This window comes from Aulonocara stuartgranti (genome assembly GCF_965226115.1).
Source record: "Aulonocara stuartgranti genome assembly, chromosome: 20".
Taxonomy (NCBI): domain Eukaryota; kingdom Metazoa; phylum Chordata; class Actinopteri; order Cichliformes; family Cichlidae; genus Aulonocara; species Aulonocara stuartgranti.
In genome coordinates this window covers 35652703-35671536 of record NC_138956.1, presented here as the reverse complement: position 1 = coordinate 35671536, position 18834 = coordinate 35652703, and the positions used below count along the sequence as shown (strand labels likewise).

Below are 18834 nucleotides of genomic sequence, written 5' to 3'. Positions count from 1 at the left end.
TTCTTCAGCATACCACCCTCATCTCTGGACACAAGGGTCCTTAAATGTTTACCTGCTGTCCAGATATTTCCATAGGGTGTACTTACTTATTCACAGGACTTTATTGGAAGCTTAAAACATAGAATTAAAATATTTAAACTTTCTGAAAAAAATTTAATGCAGAGCTGGTCGGCTGAATGTGTCCTTTAAAAATTGCTGAGTGAAAAAGTATTTATATTCATAATTTATTGATCTGATTGTTTTATACACATTAGTCTCTAAAGGAGATCAAAAAACAGCAGATTTCAACAAGGCTCAAGAGGTGTTTTTGTTTCATAAATTAACAGAATGGGTCAAATAATAAGAGAGAAACATGGTGATCCAATGATTTGTGATTGTCAAACATGCCACTGCTGATGTGACAAACTGTCCTGGTCGCATTTCATGAAGAGATCTATGTGATTTGTTTTGATACCCTCAAATGTTCTGACTATTAAAACATGTCTTCATACTTAGCAGGCCATATTTAGAGTTAAACAAATGAATGTGTGTGGTAAATAGCTGCTCGAAAAACACCACAGCCAAGCCAATGAATATTCCTGCCTTATTTTATTTAATTAGTCTGATTCAGTCTTAGTCTGTCATGAACATGATGCTTTTGATCTTCTAATTATTCCTATTCTCTGCTTGTTCAGTCAAATTGGAGCCAAACACCAGTTCTTTGGGGCCCCTGTAGGATCCTCCTCGTCCCCCTGCTGGTGCATCAGTTCTGCTGCTGCTGGCGTCTTTCTCCTCGCTTCTCCTGGACTTCTCTGAAGACACTGCTGGTTATCCAGGTTCTATGAGATCTTCCTGTTCTGTTTGCTGTGTAGCTCGAGGTTCTGCAGCTGTATGCTGACCTGGTCCTCTGGGTTCTGCTGGCTCTGAGGCAGTGTGCCAGGCTGGTTCTGTAAATATTCAGAATTGGTACACTGTTTACAACCTCAAACCAAAAATTACAGACGCAGCTGTCCTCTGATGGCTGCTGTGGTTCAGGTGATTAAGGTGCGGCTGATGTTACATGTTTCATTGCTAACACACAAACTGTTGTTTATTTGGATTCAGTTCCAACCACATCATCCTGCCACCACAGACATGCACCACCGCACCAACTGTTGATGAAAACAGTTCCCACCAAGTTCTAACTATTTTGGTGCAAAGCGCTGTGCAGCAATGACTGCATATATTAACACTAGGCAGCAATCTGTGGCTGCAGCGCCAATAATGGCCACTCGAGGCTCTAACAGTCCCCACAGACTGTATGAACAGAGTCAGTGTGGAAGTGCCTTAAAGCTGCATTTCTGGTTGTTTACAAGACTGTGGCTCCCGTTGCACTTACTCAATACAGCTCAGTACAACTTATCATGTCATTTGTGGTAGCAAATACACTTAAAAAACAGGCTAAAGTAGGGTATGCTCACAGGCTTGTGATGGACAAGCCTGTGAGCCTATAGTGTCCCTCAGTATCATGCTTAGATTCAGGCACACTCCCCAGGTCTAGTTTAAAAAACTGTGCCCCAACTAGTGGGTCACACCGCCACGATTGACTCCATCTTTTATATACAGTCTATGAATTGTCGCATAGGGCACATACCCGACAACAACACCAGGACCCCAAAAACTGTTTTTATAGTTGCTGCCACTCAATGTGCAATAAATCTACAAACACATTTAAAGAAGGAAAATCAGAAAACTAGACTTTTTGAATGATCTGTTTGTTGTTTTTAGACATTTGTATAAACCACTGGGCTCAGAGCTGAAGGCCACAGGCAGCAGTCTCGGCAGGGTGCTGCTGTGTACCTGTTTCTGCTGCAGCTGGGAGCTGTACTGGGCCAGTGTGGAGTACAAGAACTGGTACTGCTCTGAGGTCTGGATCATACCGCCCCTGCAAATGAGCAGACCACAGGTTTTAAACATGCAACTGCATGTTAAAGACGGACTGCAAAGGAAAGAGAGAGGAAAACACCCACCTGTCGAGTCGAAGCTGACAAACTGTCTCCAGGACATCAGCTTGCCCGGTTTCTCTGAGCTGCTGACAGCCGATAGTGCTGGCTATAAAACAGCCTGTCCGCCCGATACCTGCACTGTAGAGGGGAGGACAGGGGAGATGTTAGGAGAACAGCAGTGTAGATTTAGGATGAGTATTGTATTCATCCGACTCATCCATCTGTCTCATCAACACAAAGAACAAAATCTTGATCAATCAAATAATAATCAAAGTTTTTAGAGCTCCACCTTTGGATGCAGTTCTTACTTGAGAACAGGAACAATTACAAAGATTGTCTTGTGACAGTCCTACGATATTCAGCTAAAAAGCGGCTAATGTGGAGGAGATGATAGGGAAGGTTTCTAGAAAAGTTGGTAAGATCCATGACCTTTGTGCTGACTTTTCTTTGAACTCAGTCACAGCAGATTTATTTACTCTTTGCTCAGAATCTCTGGTTTCTGTGTGCTTCAGGCATGCAGCAGCATATTGGTACTCAAAGACGTGTGTCAGGTCACCGCAGCCCCATCGCTTTAAACTTTTATCTGTCCTCTCTGCTGTGGTTGGCTGCTCAGTCAAGGCAGCCACCCCTGCTCTCAGGCAGGAAGCAGCTTTCGACACATCGGCCGCGGCTCTGGTTTGACACATCGCAGTCTGTTCACCCATAACCATCACGCTGCTCTCAGCGGATGTATTTCAAGAGTGGTTTATTGATGCATGTTTTAACTTCTGTTTATGGTCCTCACTCTCCTTTATGTACACAATGTATTTTATATTTTACTGTATTATTGTCTTTTTGGATTATTGCAAAGCACCTTCTTGTGCAAAGAGGTCTATACTTCAGTTTAAAAACATGTTCCTGAATGGTCACACAGCTGCCTTGTCGTCAAGCACAAGTAAACGTAAAGTTATTTTTGTAAAATTAGTTTGTAAATCAGTTATGTTTTGTGACTTTATTTGAAGCAAATTTTTTGCGCACAAGCTTTTATTTAGAAAATTCTTTTGCCCTTCCAGGGTGGGACTTGTTGCGTTTATTTCAGTGCAGGAGAAAAATGAAACTGTAGCTGGTTAGCACTTAGTTCTCTTTTACCAACGTTGTTTATAAAAACATGGTGCAATGATCAACTTCTTCATTTTAATGCATAAACAGCATAAACAGCTGTTCTGTTCTCTTGTGACTTTTTCATAATGAGATTTAATTGGCCAGTGGCCTCTTCTGTGGAGCCAGCTCCCAGTTTGGATTCAGGAGACAGACACGATCTCTACTTTAAAGATTAGACTTAAAACTTTCCTTTTTTAAGAAACGTAAAGTTAGGGCTGGATCAGATGACCCTGAATCCTCCCTTAGTTACACTGCAATAGACCTGCTGGGGTTTCCCATGATGCTTTGAGTGATTCTTCTTCACTCACTATGTGTTTATACACCTCTCTGCATTTAATCATAAATTATTATAAATCTCTGTCTCTCTTCCCCAGCCTGTCTTTGTCCTGTCTTCCTCCACTCATTGCTAACCAATCACAGCAGATGGCCCCGCCCCTCCCTGAGCCTGTTTCTGCTGGAAGTTTCTTCCTGTTAAAGGGAGTTTTTCCTCCCACTGTGCTTGCTTGGAGGGGATCATATGATTATTGGGGTTTGCACTCTATCATTAAAGAGTCTTTTCTTTACTATGTAAAGCACCTTGAGGGGACTGTTGTTGTGATTTGGTGCTATATACTAAATAAAAATCAAATGAATTGAGTCGTAGCCACTGAAGCTTGACAGCAGATTTTATTTATTTGGCTAACTTGTTTATTTCTCTCGATGCTGTGAGCAAAATGAAGCGAGAGAAGTGACGCTTTAGTTGAGTAAGATATGACACCTGTCTGTGTTTCGTCAGGTAACGTGAACTAACCAGAACCAATTTTATCCATTTTGAGAAATCACAATTTTTTTTGAAGGAAAACTAAAACTGACCTGCAGTGGATGATGATTGGTCCAGGGCTGGAGGCGGGCGCAGAGACTTCCTGAGAGCTAGAGGGCGGCACGAGGGACTTGCTGTACGTCTCCACCTCTTCCACCAGCCTTAGATATGGAGCTATGCATTGTGGGATATGATGGTCAGGCCAAGATGTGAACCAGTAGTGTCTGACGTGTCGACACTCTGAATGGAGCTGAAAGCACACAAACACACAGTTATCAAACAAAACCAGGTGCACAGACTCAGGTGCTTCTGTTGGTTTTATTTTGGAAACGTGCATTTATAATAAAGTACTATTTTATTTCTTCCTAAAATTTAAAAAGGTTTTAAACCTTAAGTAAACTAAACTTATCAGCCAAATGTGAATGAATTGTTTTTTTTATTCGTTACAAAGATGTTTTTGTTAGACTGACAAGGAAACCCACATGGAAAAGAAATAGTAAAAACTTTAAAAGACGTAATTTCATTTTCACTGATCATGATTCTGCTTTAGTTCACTCAGCTACTTCCACTCACTGCTATGAATGTACAAACCTAATAACATCTTCTAGAAGCTTTAAGAAGCTGATAAAAGCCTAAGAAATATTTCATAAGTCTGTAATCAGAGTGGTTTCACCAGAAAAAACCCCAAACACCTCTGCAGATGTCTAATCGGTCCATCTTTGTTTAACCACAAAGCATTTAAGCAGTGCAGCTTTGTAGAGCAGGACTGCAATAACATCAGTCATCCATTTAGACAGTGATCTTCAGAAATGACAAACATTTAACACATGGCTTCATCTGGCTCATGGAGGTGAAATCTGCGAACTCTACTGTACCTGAATCTCCATATCTGTGACCGTGAATCCGTCTTTCTCTCGGCTGTCTTTCACTCTGATAAGGAATCTGCCGATTTGTCTCGTCTCTCCTTCCTCTTCATTTTCCTTCTCCCTCTGCCCGTCCTTCTCCTCCGTGTCTTCGTCCTCCTCCTTTACCCTCTTCGTCTTGTCTCTCGGCTGTGGCCAGTACACCTCACATTTCTTCAAACAGACAAACAGCCAAGTGTTCAGATCCATAATCAGATGGATGTAGCATGAATGCACAGCTCAGTGCACAGTAGAATACAAGAATAAAGTCACATTAAATGGAGTAGAAAATATACAACATAAATATATATAATAAATATAATAAATAATAATAAAAAGCAGCTTTCTTTAATGGACTCTGTACATCATATTTACTGATGAAAGCTGGCCTGCCAATCACCCACGCAGAATTTCTTAATACAGAGGAAGCTGCGTGAGTAAACATGCATGACTAGAACTGTGGTTGTTATTTTGTGCGATATCTGTGTTGTTGTGCAACAGCGAATTCAGCTGCGACTTCTAATTTAACGTTGTCACTTTAATCAATCTGAACCTTGGTGAAAAGGCGCTGCTGTGCTCCATCTTGAATACAACGGCTCCCAGTGTACTGACAGTCCACAACAATTTTGGCTGCTCATCACTCAGGCTACCTGACAGATTTGGCACCCTGTGAGGTCATCCTGTTCCCCCGAAATAAAGTTCAGGTTGAACTTTTGACACAATGGAGGAGATCCAGTGAAATGAGGACAACCAAGGAGTGTCTCAAGAGTGACAGCAGTGCAGAGGAGGGTGTGCCGCTGCATAATGTCACTACTTCAGTTTGTTTTTCCACAAATTTGCGGTGCAGCACAGCTATTACACAAAAGGATGAAATGAACACAGGGAAACAACACTTGTGTCTCCTCACCTCGTTGTTCTCCTTCAGCCTCGTAACCATGACGATGATACTGCTCCTCTCCTGCCACACCATGTCCCAGAAGTCTCCCACGGTGTGCACCATGGGCCCCTGGGTAGCGATGTAGGCCCTGGGAGCCCCTTTGTAGCCCTGCCACATAAAGAGCATCAAATCTCACAACAATCAGTCAGTAAACTTTCTCACAGTATAATGCTTTACTCTGAGGTCAATACCAGGACACTAGAACCACTGGAGGTTCTAGTGTCAAAAATGTAGGTATAGGAAGGAAATATTTAATGATATTTTGGAGGAAACTGAGACTTTAGTTGTCAAATAAAATAAAGAGAAAGTCCACAGAGTTCTGTACTTGTGGTAGAGACATCTAGGGGACACCTTTTCAGCATCGTAGCTGCAGCAGTTGTGTCTTTGAGACAAAGCACAGTTCACCCAGCCCCGACGCCACAGTTTAAAGCATGTTTTACATCCTAATTTCTATTTTAGTGTTCTCTGTTTCCATCTCAGCTCTGATTAGGTGACTGACAAGCGCATTTGCTGACTTGTGGACCGGGCATTTCCAGACCAGGCTTGCACAAATCAACTATGAGGTATTTTCCAGCAGAGCTGGATGCACTCTGACCGTTTTCTTCGTGTTGTTTCATTTCTCAGGTTGGTATAAATGGATGCAAATGCAGATTAAGAAATGTCACTTGTTGTTTTTGTCACACACATTCATCATATCCCCTAGACTTCTAAAACCACCCTGGCCTCACAGGGCAGGAAGTGAATGATTCAGATTCAATAACAACTGTCAAGGGTCCAACCAGCACGCCACCAAATATAACAGGAGTTTAACTGAACGGGCAGATGAATGAATGCTACTTTTTACTTGTTGTTGCACATCAGCAGAGGCAGCAGGTGCTTCATGAAAACTGTCAAAAATTAACAACACAGGCGCACACTCCACAAACACACACAAATTGAGCTGAGGCTGCACAGTGTGAGGGATGCGTGGGCCATAAGGGAAGACAGGGGGAGGGGGAGTCGGGGACATGTCACTTCCTCCCTCACTTCCTGTGGTTTTCCTGGTTGCAAACTCCCACGCTGACAAACCGACGGCTCATATCTGAGTTTCTGTTTGTTTAGCTGTCCAACACACACACACACACACGCACAAAACACACACAGACACACACAAACGAGAAGACACCCACGCAGAGTGACAACGCTGTCACACACTCTATCAGCTTGTTTCCTTTTTAATAAAACCCTGAAGGAAACATATTTTCTTTTCTGTCACTTGACTCATTTAATCCAGGACTAAGTAATAAAATGAAACGGCTCAAATGAAAGAAAAGACATTGTTACTGAACCTGAGATCTCAACAACAGTATCTATTTTCAAAAAACTTTATCTGCAGTACATTTTTTCAAGTATAGATAATAAATATACACTCATAGAAGATGCAGCAGCCCTGAAGATGACAGCCCAGACTCTGACAGTCCAAGCCTTTAAAAGCTCCTAATCATCCCAGCACAATTTTAGAGTTAGGAGAAATGTCCAGGATTCAGTTTCTCTCTGCTGCGGTACGGCAAGGATCTCTGATAAGGACCTCTGACACGTCTTTTTAAACCACCATGAGCCTGAATTAAAAAGCCTCTTAACCGTCACTTTCTGTCTTTTTTTCTGTTTTTAGGAACAACACTGGAAATAAGCCATGGAAATTTCATAGGGAGCAGCCATCGGAAGATGGAAAGGATGGACATAGTCAGCAACAATATGTTTATGTTTATGTTCTTTATGCCAAATTCTGACCATCCAAATGTTGCAGCAGAAAACATGTCGGCGGTCTCATTAGACCAGGCAACCTTCTGTTTTCCAGAATACTTAATGTGGTCTTCTGCTGCTGTAGCCCACCTGCTTCAGGTTTCCACATGTTGTGCATTAACAGATGTTCTTCTGCGTACCTTTGCTGAAACATGGTTATTTGAGTTACTGTTGCCTTCCTATCAGCTCAAACCAGTCCGGTCATTCACCTTTCACCCTGAGAACTTCCACTCACTGGATGTTTTCTCTTTTTATTTTTTAACTCTGTGTGTGAAAATCCCAGTATTTCTCAGCAGTTCCTGAAATAGCTGCCATATTCAAATTCGCTTAAATGACCTTTCTTCCCTATTCTGATGCTCAGAATGAACTTCACCAGATCATCTTGACCACATGTCCAGATCCTTTGAGCTTCTTTCCTGTGATCCTGTGGCTTAGATGTTTGCTGATGAGTGTATACTATCAATTTTTATTTAAACAAAAAATATATTAGTTCCAGAAAATATATCACACTTTTCATTAAACCATTAAAATTAGCAACTAAAACCACAAGAGCACAACATGCTCATTTGTGCTGAGACAAAAAAGGAGATTACAGAGACCTGATGTGGTCGGTGGGAAAGGCCCACCTGACATAGAGTGTGAGATGACAGAAATCTGTGGGGTTAGTTGACTTGGTAAGAAATAATGTTAGACTCTTACCCTGATGTAGTTGGCGTTGATGTAGCGATCAGGCCCAGGTTCATCGTCCGGGTTCCTCAGGATCACTCGGCTCTCAGGGTCTAAAGACAAACATACAAATAACGCACGGTGATAAATGGGAATAAACACACCAAGAGCTTTTCTACTGAGGTGAGACGGACAGCAACTGACTGGGGAGGATGGTTTTGTATCGGTCTTTCATCATGTGTCCCGGAACATCGAGGTCAGCAGCGTTCACAAAGTTCGGAGGGATCTTCTGTTGGGGAGACGGGAATATTAATGAATGTTAAAACTGTCCTGAAAGTTGGAGAGTTTAACAGTCTCAGAAAGCTATTCCATACCTGCTAGAAAGCACTAATTCTGGAGTAAATGTTCAGGATTTTAAGGTAATTGGTGGATCTGATGTTTTCTAGATATCATAGCTTTGCTTTTGTACTGCAGGTACATACAGTCAGACAAACAGGAAGGAGAGGAGGAAGGTAAAAAATTTCATAGACATTTGTTTTCAACTGTTTTGGGCAAAAGACTCCAATAAAGACTTCACAATATGAGCAATTTGAGGGGTTTTCCATTGTCCATGACAGTACAAAGTGCAACACAAAGTGATTGTGCTTCACTGTGTCAAAACCTGAACTTTTCAGAAGTTTCAGAATGCAACCCCATCATCCTGAGCTGATGAGCCATCTGCGGTGTTTATCTTTTACAGTGAAGACTAATATTCAGCAGTGACAATCATCAACATGAAAGTTGGGCCAGTTTAGACTTTGACACAGTGCTGCTTATAAGACATGAAGCAAATCACAAATCTACTGAAGGTAGACCTAAAAACACGTTCAATCCAGAATCAGCAGTTACTGCTGGCACGTGTTACATGCACAGCAGGAACAGTTCAAAGTCCTGCAGATATTTAGTTTGTTTCACCTCATATTTCCCTTTTGTCTCTGCTTAATTTTAATGTGTTGAATGTTTGCAATGTTTTGAGTGTACCTGGTACTCTACATTCAGCGTATTTGTGTCAATGGCAGCTTCCTGCAGCAGCGTGTGTGTGAGTGGTCGTGAGGAGGTGTGAAGCAGCTGAAGCCACACCTCCTTTGGGGTGGAGACAGAACAGACAGTCTCCACCCCCAAAGTGTTCACATCCAAAAGAAGAGACAAATTAGAGCCCCGCCTGCAAAATAAGAAAACATTCAAGAGAAAAAGATGATTGATAGCAATTTTAAACTAACTAAAGAAAACATATATTGAGAGTTTTAACAAACACATTTTAGTCACAAAAGTGTAAATTTAAAAAATGACATTTTTAGAGGACTGAGGGTTTTAGAAAGCAAGATTATGCATAGTTAATGCTCACCTCTCCTGGAGCCGGACTGAAGCTTTGCGAGGAGGTGTGGTCAAGGGTGGGGGTGTCACTGGTTCCTCAGCAGGAGGGGAGGCGGAGTGCACTGCTGACATGCTCATGGTGAGTATAGGTGTATTTCAGTGGTTGGGTCCTCCTTATCTGCGCCTCACCACAGCATGCTGCAGTACAGAGAGAGAAGGAGCTTTAATATCCCCACATCATTTAGTTTTTCAGTAACCAGGAAGCAGGATAGGCTGGCAGAGTGATCGTGCGAATCAGAGCTGCTGATAACCAATCAGCAGCCACTATGCTCAAGCGTCACTGCACCCACCAAAGTCTGCTGAACTCTGGGAAAAGAAGTACACACTGTTTCTGAAGTTAATTTTTAGTCTAAACTGTAGATAAATGATTTTGGAGGTTTTTTCTTGTTTTTTCTGTAAATGTGTAAAACTGCTTCACAAAAAATTAAGACGTCACAAAGGTGATGTTCAAGTGTAAAATCAGCCAGTGAGATCTACACAAAAATGTAAAACAGGCTTAAGTGACTTGCCAATACAAGTAAGAAAGATTGAGAAAGATTGCTGACTGGGAATTACGTTTAAAGCAACGCCAAAATGTTTTAACCTCTGTTTTCGACCGTGGCGTGAAAAAAACAGCGTGTTTTGATATGAGACACAGAATATAAACCACGAAGAAGACAGAGGCTCTCTTTACCAGCCTCAGTGAAATAAACATTGCTGGAATTTCAGCTGTTTTTTGGTAAATGGTCTGTATTTGTATAGCGCTTTACTAGTCCCAAAGGACCCCAAAGCGCTTTACACATCCAGTCATCCACCCATTCACACACACATTCACACACTGGTGATGGCAGCTACATTGTAGCCACAGCCACCCTGGGGCGCACTGACAGAGGCGAGGCTGCCGGACACTGGCGCCACCGGGCCCTCTGACCACCACCAGTAGGCAACGGGTGAAGTGTCTTGCCCAAGGACACAACAACCGAGACTGTCCATTTTTACATAAATTTGCTTATAAATGACTTTCTGTGAGTTCACATCCACTCTTAGTGCATTATTACTATTAGACTGATGCATCCCGATAACTAATTGAATTTCTGAATAGATGATCATGCATCTGGTGCTGCTTCTGTTGTATGCCTGTTAGTATTCTGCTCCTGTGCATTTTGGATCAGCAGTAGTTCTTCTTGGCTCTAGTCTGGCAAAGATTCAGGTCCATTTTGCCTCTAGCCCAACCTGGTTGAGTGACAACATCAGTCTAGGCACGTCAGGAAGAAATACGAAGACATTAGCAGCTTTTATCATGTAATTATGGTCACAGTAACTCAGAATGCATCATAAGAGAAAAATACTGAATATGACTCATGGGCCTGTAGTACAACAGATATTTCCCACTGCTTTTTATAACAGCTAAAAATACAAGCACTGTGTGAAAAATCAAGCAATAATATCTGAGAACCTGTATTGTCATTGTTATTACAGCAGAATGCAGGCAGCATAAGATGAATGACCGTTACAGCCCCATGCTGAAACATGTGGCTCTGCAACTGCATGACTTAACTGTATACAATTAGAGAAGCTACAGTGCAAAAAAACTGAATAAAGCGGCATTTTGGCATTTCTAAGCCTTTTTGTTGTGGCCAGTTTTCCAAAAACAGAAAGTGTGTTTGCACTCACCATTCTGTTCCTCTGTTGCTTCTCAGCTTCACTTTAACTTAAATTTCTGTTCTGTTTTGCCATTCAGGAGTTTCCAAACAAAATAAGAAGATCACACTCCACGTGTCGCTGCTGACAGCCCTCGTGATCGCAACAGTTCGTTGTTGTCATCTGACATGCTGAACAAATTATTAATGCGATGATGAGGCAGCGCTCTCGTCAGACGGAGCACAGATCTGCCATCAGTACCCGACAGACGAGACCCGATGAGCGCTGGTAGCAAACTCAGCCTGAACCCTGATGAAGTGAAAACAAGTGTGTGTAAATAAGTGTGTCTGTGTTTGTGTGTGTGTTGTCACTGTTCAGTGTGTTTCCACATCAGTTCGGACCTGAAACGTTTCAGCGTGTCTCCATCGGAAGAGAGTTTCCTCATAGCAGGAAGTCAGCACGCCCACACTTACTCAACACACTCATACAAACACACGCCTCAGTCAATAGACTCAAACATAAAGGCCAGACTTACATATATTACTATTTTGATTTTTTAGACTCAATTGAACTTCACAAAATGTGTTTCTTTAGAAAGCTGCAGAGAGTTTGTGCTTGATGCTGTTGTTATGCAACTCGATCATGAGTCAAAACTCTACCACGAGCTTAGCAAAGTTTGGATGATTCACAGAGCTGCAATAGACACATTAATGGGAAACACAGCAGGCTGGAATAAACCAGAATTACAAATCAACACGTACGTTATCTGTGCATTCACAAAACTGGTTTAAGTTCTCAGAAGTGCTGTTTAACAGAGAATCAAGATAGGAGTTAGATGGAAATGGACAATCGAGTTTCACCAGATTTTCATGGATGTCAAACATTCTCGTCTTGCTGTAATGAATTTTTGTTTTCTTTTTGTGCACGGCTCATTTGGGCTTTTACCTAGAAAACAGTAAATGTTATAAGAACCCCAGAGTGCAAACTGACAATAAGAAAAAATGCATATTAACGCTCTCTGGCTGCAGAGGCACCTTATCTCTTTGGTTATGGTTTAAGTAATTCTGGATAATCAGTAATAAATAGCAGATATAAAAAATGGGTTTAATGTTAGGGAGGTCCTGAGGTGAGGAGTTATTTGTTCCTCTGTGCTTTAATCTGGACCTCAGGACAGTTGGGGGCATTTGTTCAGCAGACCTCAGGGATCTTGACATAATGTGTAAACTTAAAAGATCACAGAGGCAAGACGGTGCAAACCCATGCAAACTCTGGCAGTTGGTGGAGGAGCTCCAATATGGGGGACATGAAGTCTCGCTTGCATCTGAAAATTAATAACTGTCCCGCAGCATTTTGGACCAGCTGCAGTGACTGACTGACACCTGAATAAAGACTCTTAAAGTCGAAGTGAAATGAATGCACAGCTAACGCTCTCAAAGTCTCTGAAACAGCAGAAAGATTTCATTTTTGTGAGTAGCTGGAGATGAAAGAAGCTAGCTTTGATGACAGCATTCACGTGTTTGTTCCTCGCAAAGTGCTTTTTATAAATGTTTAAAGAACCGAGGTCACAGAGGTCAGGAAACGTCTGAAACATGTAAGTTTGACGAATATGCAAAAAATCAGGAACAGCGAGGCGACTTCACAGCTCTGCTATTTTCAGGTTCCTGACAAAATGAACTTATTATGCTGAATCATGCAAACATCGGGATTCTTCTGTCACCTAACTAGAAACCTTCAATGTGGCAGCTGGAGGTGATTTTACTACTTCCATATTTCTGGGTACATTTTGAATGCAGCATAACATGCGAGTTGATTTATATTTCAAAATCTGCAGTTTTAAAATAAATGGTATTGAGTGCAAAGCACTTTGTTTATATTTGAAGTATTTGGAGTAAAAGTGCAACACGCCATAACATAAAGATGCTAAAGTATTACATTACATTCCTCTGCTGGTCCTATCCATTCTGTCATCCAATCATGTCGAGGATTGTAAGTTAATTGTATGTTAGTCCTACAATCCACACACACACACACACACACACACACACACACACACACACACACACACACACATGAACACCACACCCCCCCTCCTGGACACACCCCTGGCCATAGCAAACGCTAAATCTTCAGGAGGTTGCTTGTTGTGCACAACATTTTCCTGGAAACACCGCATCCTCTCGAGCTTCTAATTACACTCATGTAACAAATTTAAAACAATTTGTTGCTGTGGGTTATATTTATAGTTAAAAGTACTCATCTTTTTAGGTCCCATGAGATAAAACAGGGGACAGTTATTGAAGAGTTATCGACAGTTTTCAGAGATAAGAAGAGAAGAATGTCTGAAATTGATCAAGCTTACCAGATGTTTCTTAGCCATGATGTTCTGTGTAATTCAGGTCTGTAAGATGTAAATCCGTCTCTGATACTGAAGCTCCTGCTCACTTTACTCGCACAACTAATAAACTAATCAGCAGCTCAGCAAATCGCTAACTAGCACTGGAATAAATGGGTGCTCCCCATTTGTTCTCTCTCTTTCCCACCTTCCTCAAATGAAACTAATTACTTACTGACACACTAGGGGCAAGAAGAAACAAGTGAACGGAGAGGGAAAGTGATAGTAAACGAGGGAGAAAAAACAGAACATTAGGTGAAAGAGAGAAGAAGCAGCAGGAATAGACTTGTCCTGTTTTTCTGGCTGTTATTACCTTGGTTCAAGGTGTGCAGGTAGAGAGGGAGAGGCAGAGAGACCTGAGGGAAGAGAGAGAAAGAGAGAGAGAACGAGTGAGAGGGAAAATTAGTCAGAAAGAAAAAGAAGAAAAAAGAGATGGAGAGATAATGAAAGAGAGGAAGAGTGAAATGCTCCGGGCGTTGATTATTAACACACCAGCAACAGCTGCTCATGAATCATTCATGTCAAATCACACAGCACATCGCTAACAGCAGCAGTACAGGAACATGCACTAATGTAACACGCATTCATATAAAACAGCAAAATAACAAACAGGAATATTAGCCTGCACCCCCTGACACTGATGGCTATTTACCACAGAGGAAACTTAAAAGTCAACCCTTTTTATGAGAAAACACTGACTCAACCTCACACCTCCACACTGTTTTTCACTCGTCGCTCGACAATGGAAAATTCTGTCCTTTGGACCTTTGAACCCCAAATGTGTGACTTTGTTTAAAGGACTTTCTGCTCCTTTAGAACATTTTTATTTTGTTTTATCGTGAAACTCCACTCGAGCCACCTGTTTTATCTCCCATCTCCCTAAAAGCTCACTTTTGACTGGGCTCTTTCTGGAAGCCTACTGAAGAGCAGCACACTGTACTTATGAGCTGCTCTCATTCGTTTTAATCTCAATATGACTTTAAATTGGAGAAATAAAGTAATACTAGGCATTTTACTCCACCTGTTGAAGTGGAGAGCATGTGGGACTGGATCAGTGCAGAGGGGAATCAGCAGCGACTGTTTGCTTTGTTACAAAAGCAATTTATGTATCTATGCTGCACCACACTTACTGTAGTCAGCACAAAAATGCTGGTTTTCTTTCCGAAATATATCTCTCTACTAATATTCAAGATATTCTTCCTACATCCAAGTAGAAGGGTTGAATCAGGCTTTCTAGAAAATATTGTGAAATGAACAGAGCAAAACAAACCTAGCATTAATCTTGCAGACGCGTCTAAAACCTGCATTCAGGCAGGTTAAATAGTCACTGGAGCCTAAAGACAAGTGGAAGCTAAATTTACTTGAACTTTTACACGCTTGCTAACAAAGACTGAGAAGTTTGCCCGTATTACTTTACATATTCTATATTAGGATTAAAAACAGTAACAGAAACGAAAATCTTACTCAAATCATTTATGGAGCCATAAACTCCACATTTGAGTCACCTGGAAACATGTAAAACTCATCTGGAGACTTTTCAGTAGGTTGCAGATCAAAGAGTTCATTTTAGCTTCCAGCAACTTTTCTCCTTTTGGCTAAAAAACAAATGGCCTGCTTTTATTTTTTGTCAGAAATGATGGATGCATTCTTCCATTTAACTAATAGGGGCTGATGCTCATCCTAATTTTGAGAAAAATTGCACAAAACCCCCCAAAATAACACGACGATGGAGCTGCATCTAGGACTTTAATATTGTGCAGCAATAAGAGGGAAGGGACTTGAATTTCACTTTCACTAAGTGGAATTTAAGTGAAGTTAAAGGGGTGAATGCTCGGGGAGTCTGGACTTCATTACCAAATCCTCACAGCCAGTCACCACTGCGCTAATGAAAATATGCAAGACTGTCGTCTCAATTTCAATCATGTTTTGGTAAGAGAAGTTAAACACTATGTATTTTCATACTGTCTTATACCATCCATCCATCTTTCTATGCCATGTTATATTATATTCATATTATACTTACTCAGGAGCACAGGTACAATAACAGAACAGTCTACACAGGCCCTGAGGATTAATAACTGGGCTTTAAGTGGCTCTTAGATGTCTCAAAACTTCATGTTACCAGGAAGCAAAAGGTAAATATTTGCAGCATTTCTTCTGGGTGTTAATGTGCAGATTTTCAAGGCAGTCTATAACCAAATACTGTAACAAAAATATACATTTTGCTGCTTCTTCCTTTGAGTTATATAAAAAGGTTTGAATGACATGTTTTGTATTTTAGCAGCACAGCGATGCAGAGATTAGCTCCATCTGTTGCCTCACAGCGATAACGTTCTGGCTTTAAATCTATCTTTGTGGTTGCTGTAGGTGGAGATGTGAGATAAATAAAGCTGATTGGTCAGCAAGTCGTTCAAAGTGATAAACTGATGAACATCCATTTGAAATTTCTCTAGTTTTGCATGTTTTTTTAAAGTCAAGTTACATTAACGTACAAATTTCCACCAGCAGTTTCCAGCTGTGCTCTTTTCACAACGACAAATGCTCCGTGTGAAAAGTCTCACAGCAGAAGTTTCTTTACCTCCGATGGTACAAGACATTTTTTGTTTTTTGAAAGCGTGCTACACAACAAACTGAGTCATATGTTACTGGAGAAAATACTGGGCTGAAGTCTGCAGTTCAATAGCAACAAGTAATGTGCAATAAACACAAAGATGAGTGACAATATTAAACAAAACTGTTAATGAGTTTTACTAATGATTCTGTTTCTGGAGCGCTTCCAGAGCAAATGAATGCAACTCATCCAAAAGACTTCCAGGGTTTGACGGTTGGTTTGAGTTGATATTTAGAAACTGAGAGCCAGCGTAAGAATAAAGGCTGCACAGGGAAAAAAGGACAAACACTTTTCTGTGTTTGTAATGTGTGTCTTAATTATCGTGGTTAGTACTGGTAACCATTAGCAACAGTTTCTTAACCATTACTGATGTGGTTGCTACTTTTTGTCATGCTGGCTGTCAGGTGAGGAGAGATAAAATTAAAGAGAGGGTCGGATTTTCCCTTCGCTACTTATCTGTATTTATTACAGGTGACATAATAAGCCGAGTGGCCAAGAATCACATCACACGGGCAAATACTGAACCCACGGTGCACGTACCCCCCCAAACTGAAACACGCCCCAATATTAAAACACTTTACTCAGTGTGAAAACACTGAAAGATTATTTACAACTATTTAGAACCCAGATTGATCCATAAAGGATTTTGAAAGGTTTCTCGTACATTGATAACATCACTTAATACAGTAATGTTATTGTATGCAGTATATATAAAGTTAAAAACAGTCTGTGGGGAATAAACAGCAATGGTGCAGTTATAGTTAGTATAGGTAGTTGACTGTACTTTACTGCAGTAGCTTTTGTAAAGACATTTTGTGATCAACTACACATTTTACCAATGAAAAACAATATTTGCAACGAGATCACAGTTATGACTTTTAAGATGTTATCTGAAACAGTTAACATCAGCAGAAATATGTATTCACTCGGTCGTGGCCGGGTTCAGTATTTCTGTAAAACAGCTTGCTTTTAAAAATGTTGAAATTACTTTAAAGTGGGAGGAGAAGACGCTCCACATCTAAAGCATGTTTGTGAAAGTTTTGTTGGTCACAGTTTTCACAAACAGCTGTTCCAGAAATTGAGGCTCAAATTTGTTCAGGTAAAATTAACTTACATAAATAATAACAATAATTCATGCACTACCTTTTTTTTTTACAGTATATCTTGTCAGGTCTTTTAAACATTTAATTTTATTATCCTGATTTTTCCACAATGCGTGTAAGACATATTTATAAGAATAAACATTTTATTTAAGAATCTTATTTATATCATTTTTTTAATCAACACCTAAAAGTAATATTTAGTCTGAACATATTATTTTCAGTAGATGTATGTATAAAATATTATATTAGTACTTTACATGCACTAAAACAGATTTACCTTCGTTTTTAGCATCCAGCAGTAAAGATTGCATAAACTTTGTATGATAAAAGTTTGTCATTCATATTGTATTCCTGTTATAAGTATGTCCATCACAAGTATCTCACACTGCATCCACACTCAGGTTGCCAAGTCCCCCCCCCCCCTCCTCCTCCTCACCTCTCAGAGATTCCCCGTATCCTTCGATCCTTCCTTCCCGCCTTTCTGGTCTTCCTCCTCCTCTCTTCTTTCTTCTTCTCTGTTCTCTTCTTCCGTCTCTCTCATCTGTTGCTGTTGCTTTCTGTTGTTCTCTCTTTACTTCTACCTTCGTCGCCACTTCCTTTTCTGCATCCACCCACTCACTCATTACCACACACACACACACACACACACACACACACACACACACACACACACATTTTTTGCGTACATATACGCTTTCTATTCCCCTCGTCCAAGGTTATGGGTCCCCCTTAGACTGCACGCCACAGGCTTTAACTCTGTGTATTTATTTGGTGTGTGTGTTTGAGGCTATCAGCAGTGTTTCACAGTGGGGCTGTACAAACTGATTTTCCACATCTTTTTTCTCTCCAGCTGTCAGATGAGCAGCACCAGGATTAAAACCTATTGGGACACAGCCGGGAAGGCTAACCCCGCTAACTTTATTAGCACTCACCACAGAAATAAAATGAACAGAAACAGACTCTGCTGTTCACGACTCTCATATCAGGAGACGGTTATGTGGCGGTGTGGCTGTAGGTTATTTTTCAGAGCTGAGGTGCCATTTATGTGCAGCTAAAAAGCTAATTTGAAAAGCTGATGGCCGTGTTTGCTGTTAGCTGCTGCGGTCTGCTGTTTACTGTCAATTAAAAAAAGACAAAAACAAAACGACTTCACAATCAAACGATTTTTTGTGGTCATCGTGTGAAGCAAATACAAAATGGAAAGTGAAACAAAGTCACAACAGGAAGGCCTGTACAACATGAAATTATAATAGTGATAATCAGACTTGATGAAATGTGTTGCTGTAGTTTCTCAAACAAATGTTGCATTTAAACTAAATATCTAATCATATTTTAGCTGGTTGTGGCACTTTGCCCGCCAGCATATGCTAGCTATGCAACTACTATGATATCATTCACTGGTTTTGGTTCTGCATTTTTAAGCCTTGGTGTTGGTGTTTAGTCTGGAATCATCTTTGGGAACCAGAAGTAACCATATTTGGACAAGAGGGCGCAGTGCTGTTATC

The 18834-nt window shown here is 40.8% G+C and overlaps 1 protein-coding gene across 3 annotated transcripts; it reads right to left on the bottom strand.

Moving 5' to 3' along the window:
• Positions 1 to 569: 569 nt before the first annotated feature.
• LOC309696464 (tyrosine-protein phosphatase non-receptor type 7-like) lies at positions 570 to 18044 on the bottom strand. Of its 3 annotated transcripts, XM_082517710.1 has the most exons (12): positions 13583 to 13806; positions 11257 to 11532; positions 9575 to 9741; positions 9211 to 9391; positions 8395 to 8479; positions 8224 to 8303; positions 5713 to 5850; positions 4779 to 4979; positions 3957 to 4153; positions 1989 to 2102; positions 1819 to 1903; positions 570 to 926 (listed from the first exon to the last, which is right to left on the bottom strand). In XM_082517710.1, exons 3-12 carry the CDS (start codon positions 9679 to 9681, stop codon positions 819 to 821), a joined length of 1296 nt encoding a protein of 431 aa, XP_082373836.1. In that variant the 5' UTR covers positions 9682 to 9741; positions 11257 to 11532; positions 13583 to 13806; the 3' UTR covers positions 570 to 818. The 3 variants fall into 3 exon arrangements, with proteins under 3 accessions (XP_082373836.1, XP_082373835.1, XP_082373837.1); XM_082517709.1 differs by lacking the exons at positions 11257 to 11532; positions 13583 to 13806 and adding an exon at positions 17766 to 18044; XM_082517711.1 differs by lacking the exon at positions 11257 to 11532.
• Between the last annotated feature and the right edge of the window lie 790 nt (positions 18045 to 18834).

Excerpts from the sequence above, each read along its gene's own strand:
- LOC309696464 (XM_082517709.1), bottom strand. The coding sequence starts at position 9,681 with ATGAGCATGTCAGCAGTGCACTCCGCCTCCCCTCCTGCTGAGGAACCA. Across the intron at positions 9,392-9,574 it reads TCAGTCCGGCTCCAGGAGAG|GCGGGGCTCTAATTTGTCTC; the intron begins GTGAGCATTAAC and ends CTTATTTTGCAG. Across the intron at positions 8,480-9,210 it reads CGCTGAATGTAGAGTACCAG|AAGATCCCTCCGAACTTTGT; the intron begins GTACACTCAAAA and ends TCTCCCCAACAG.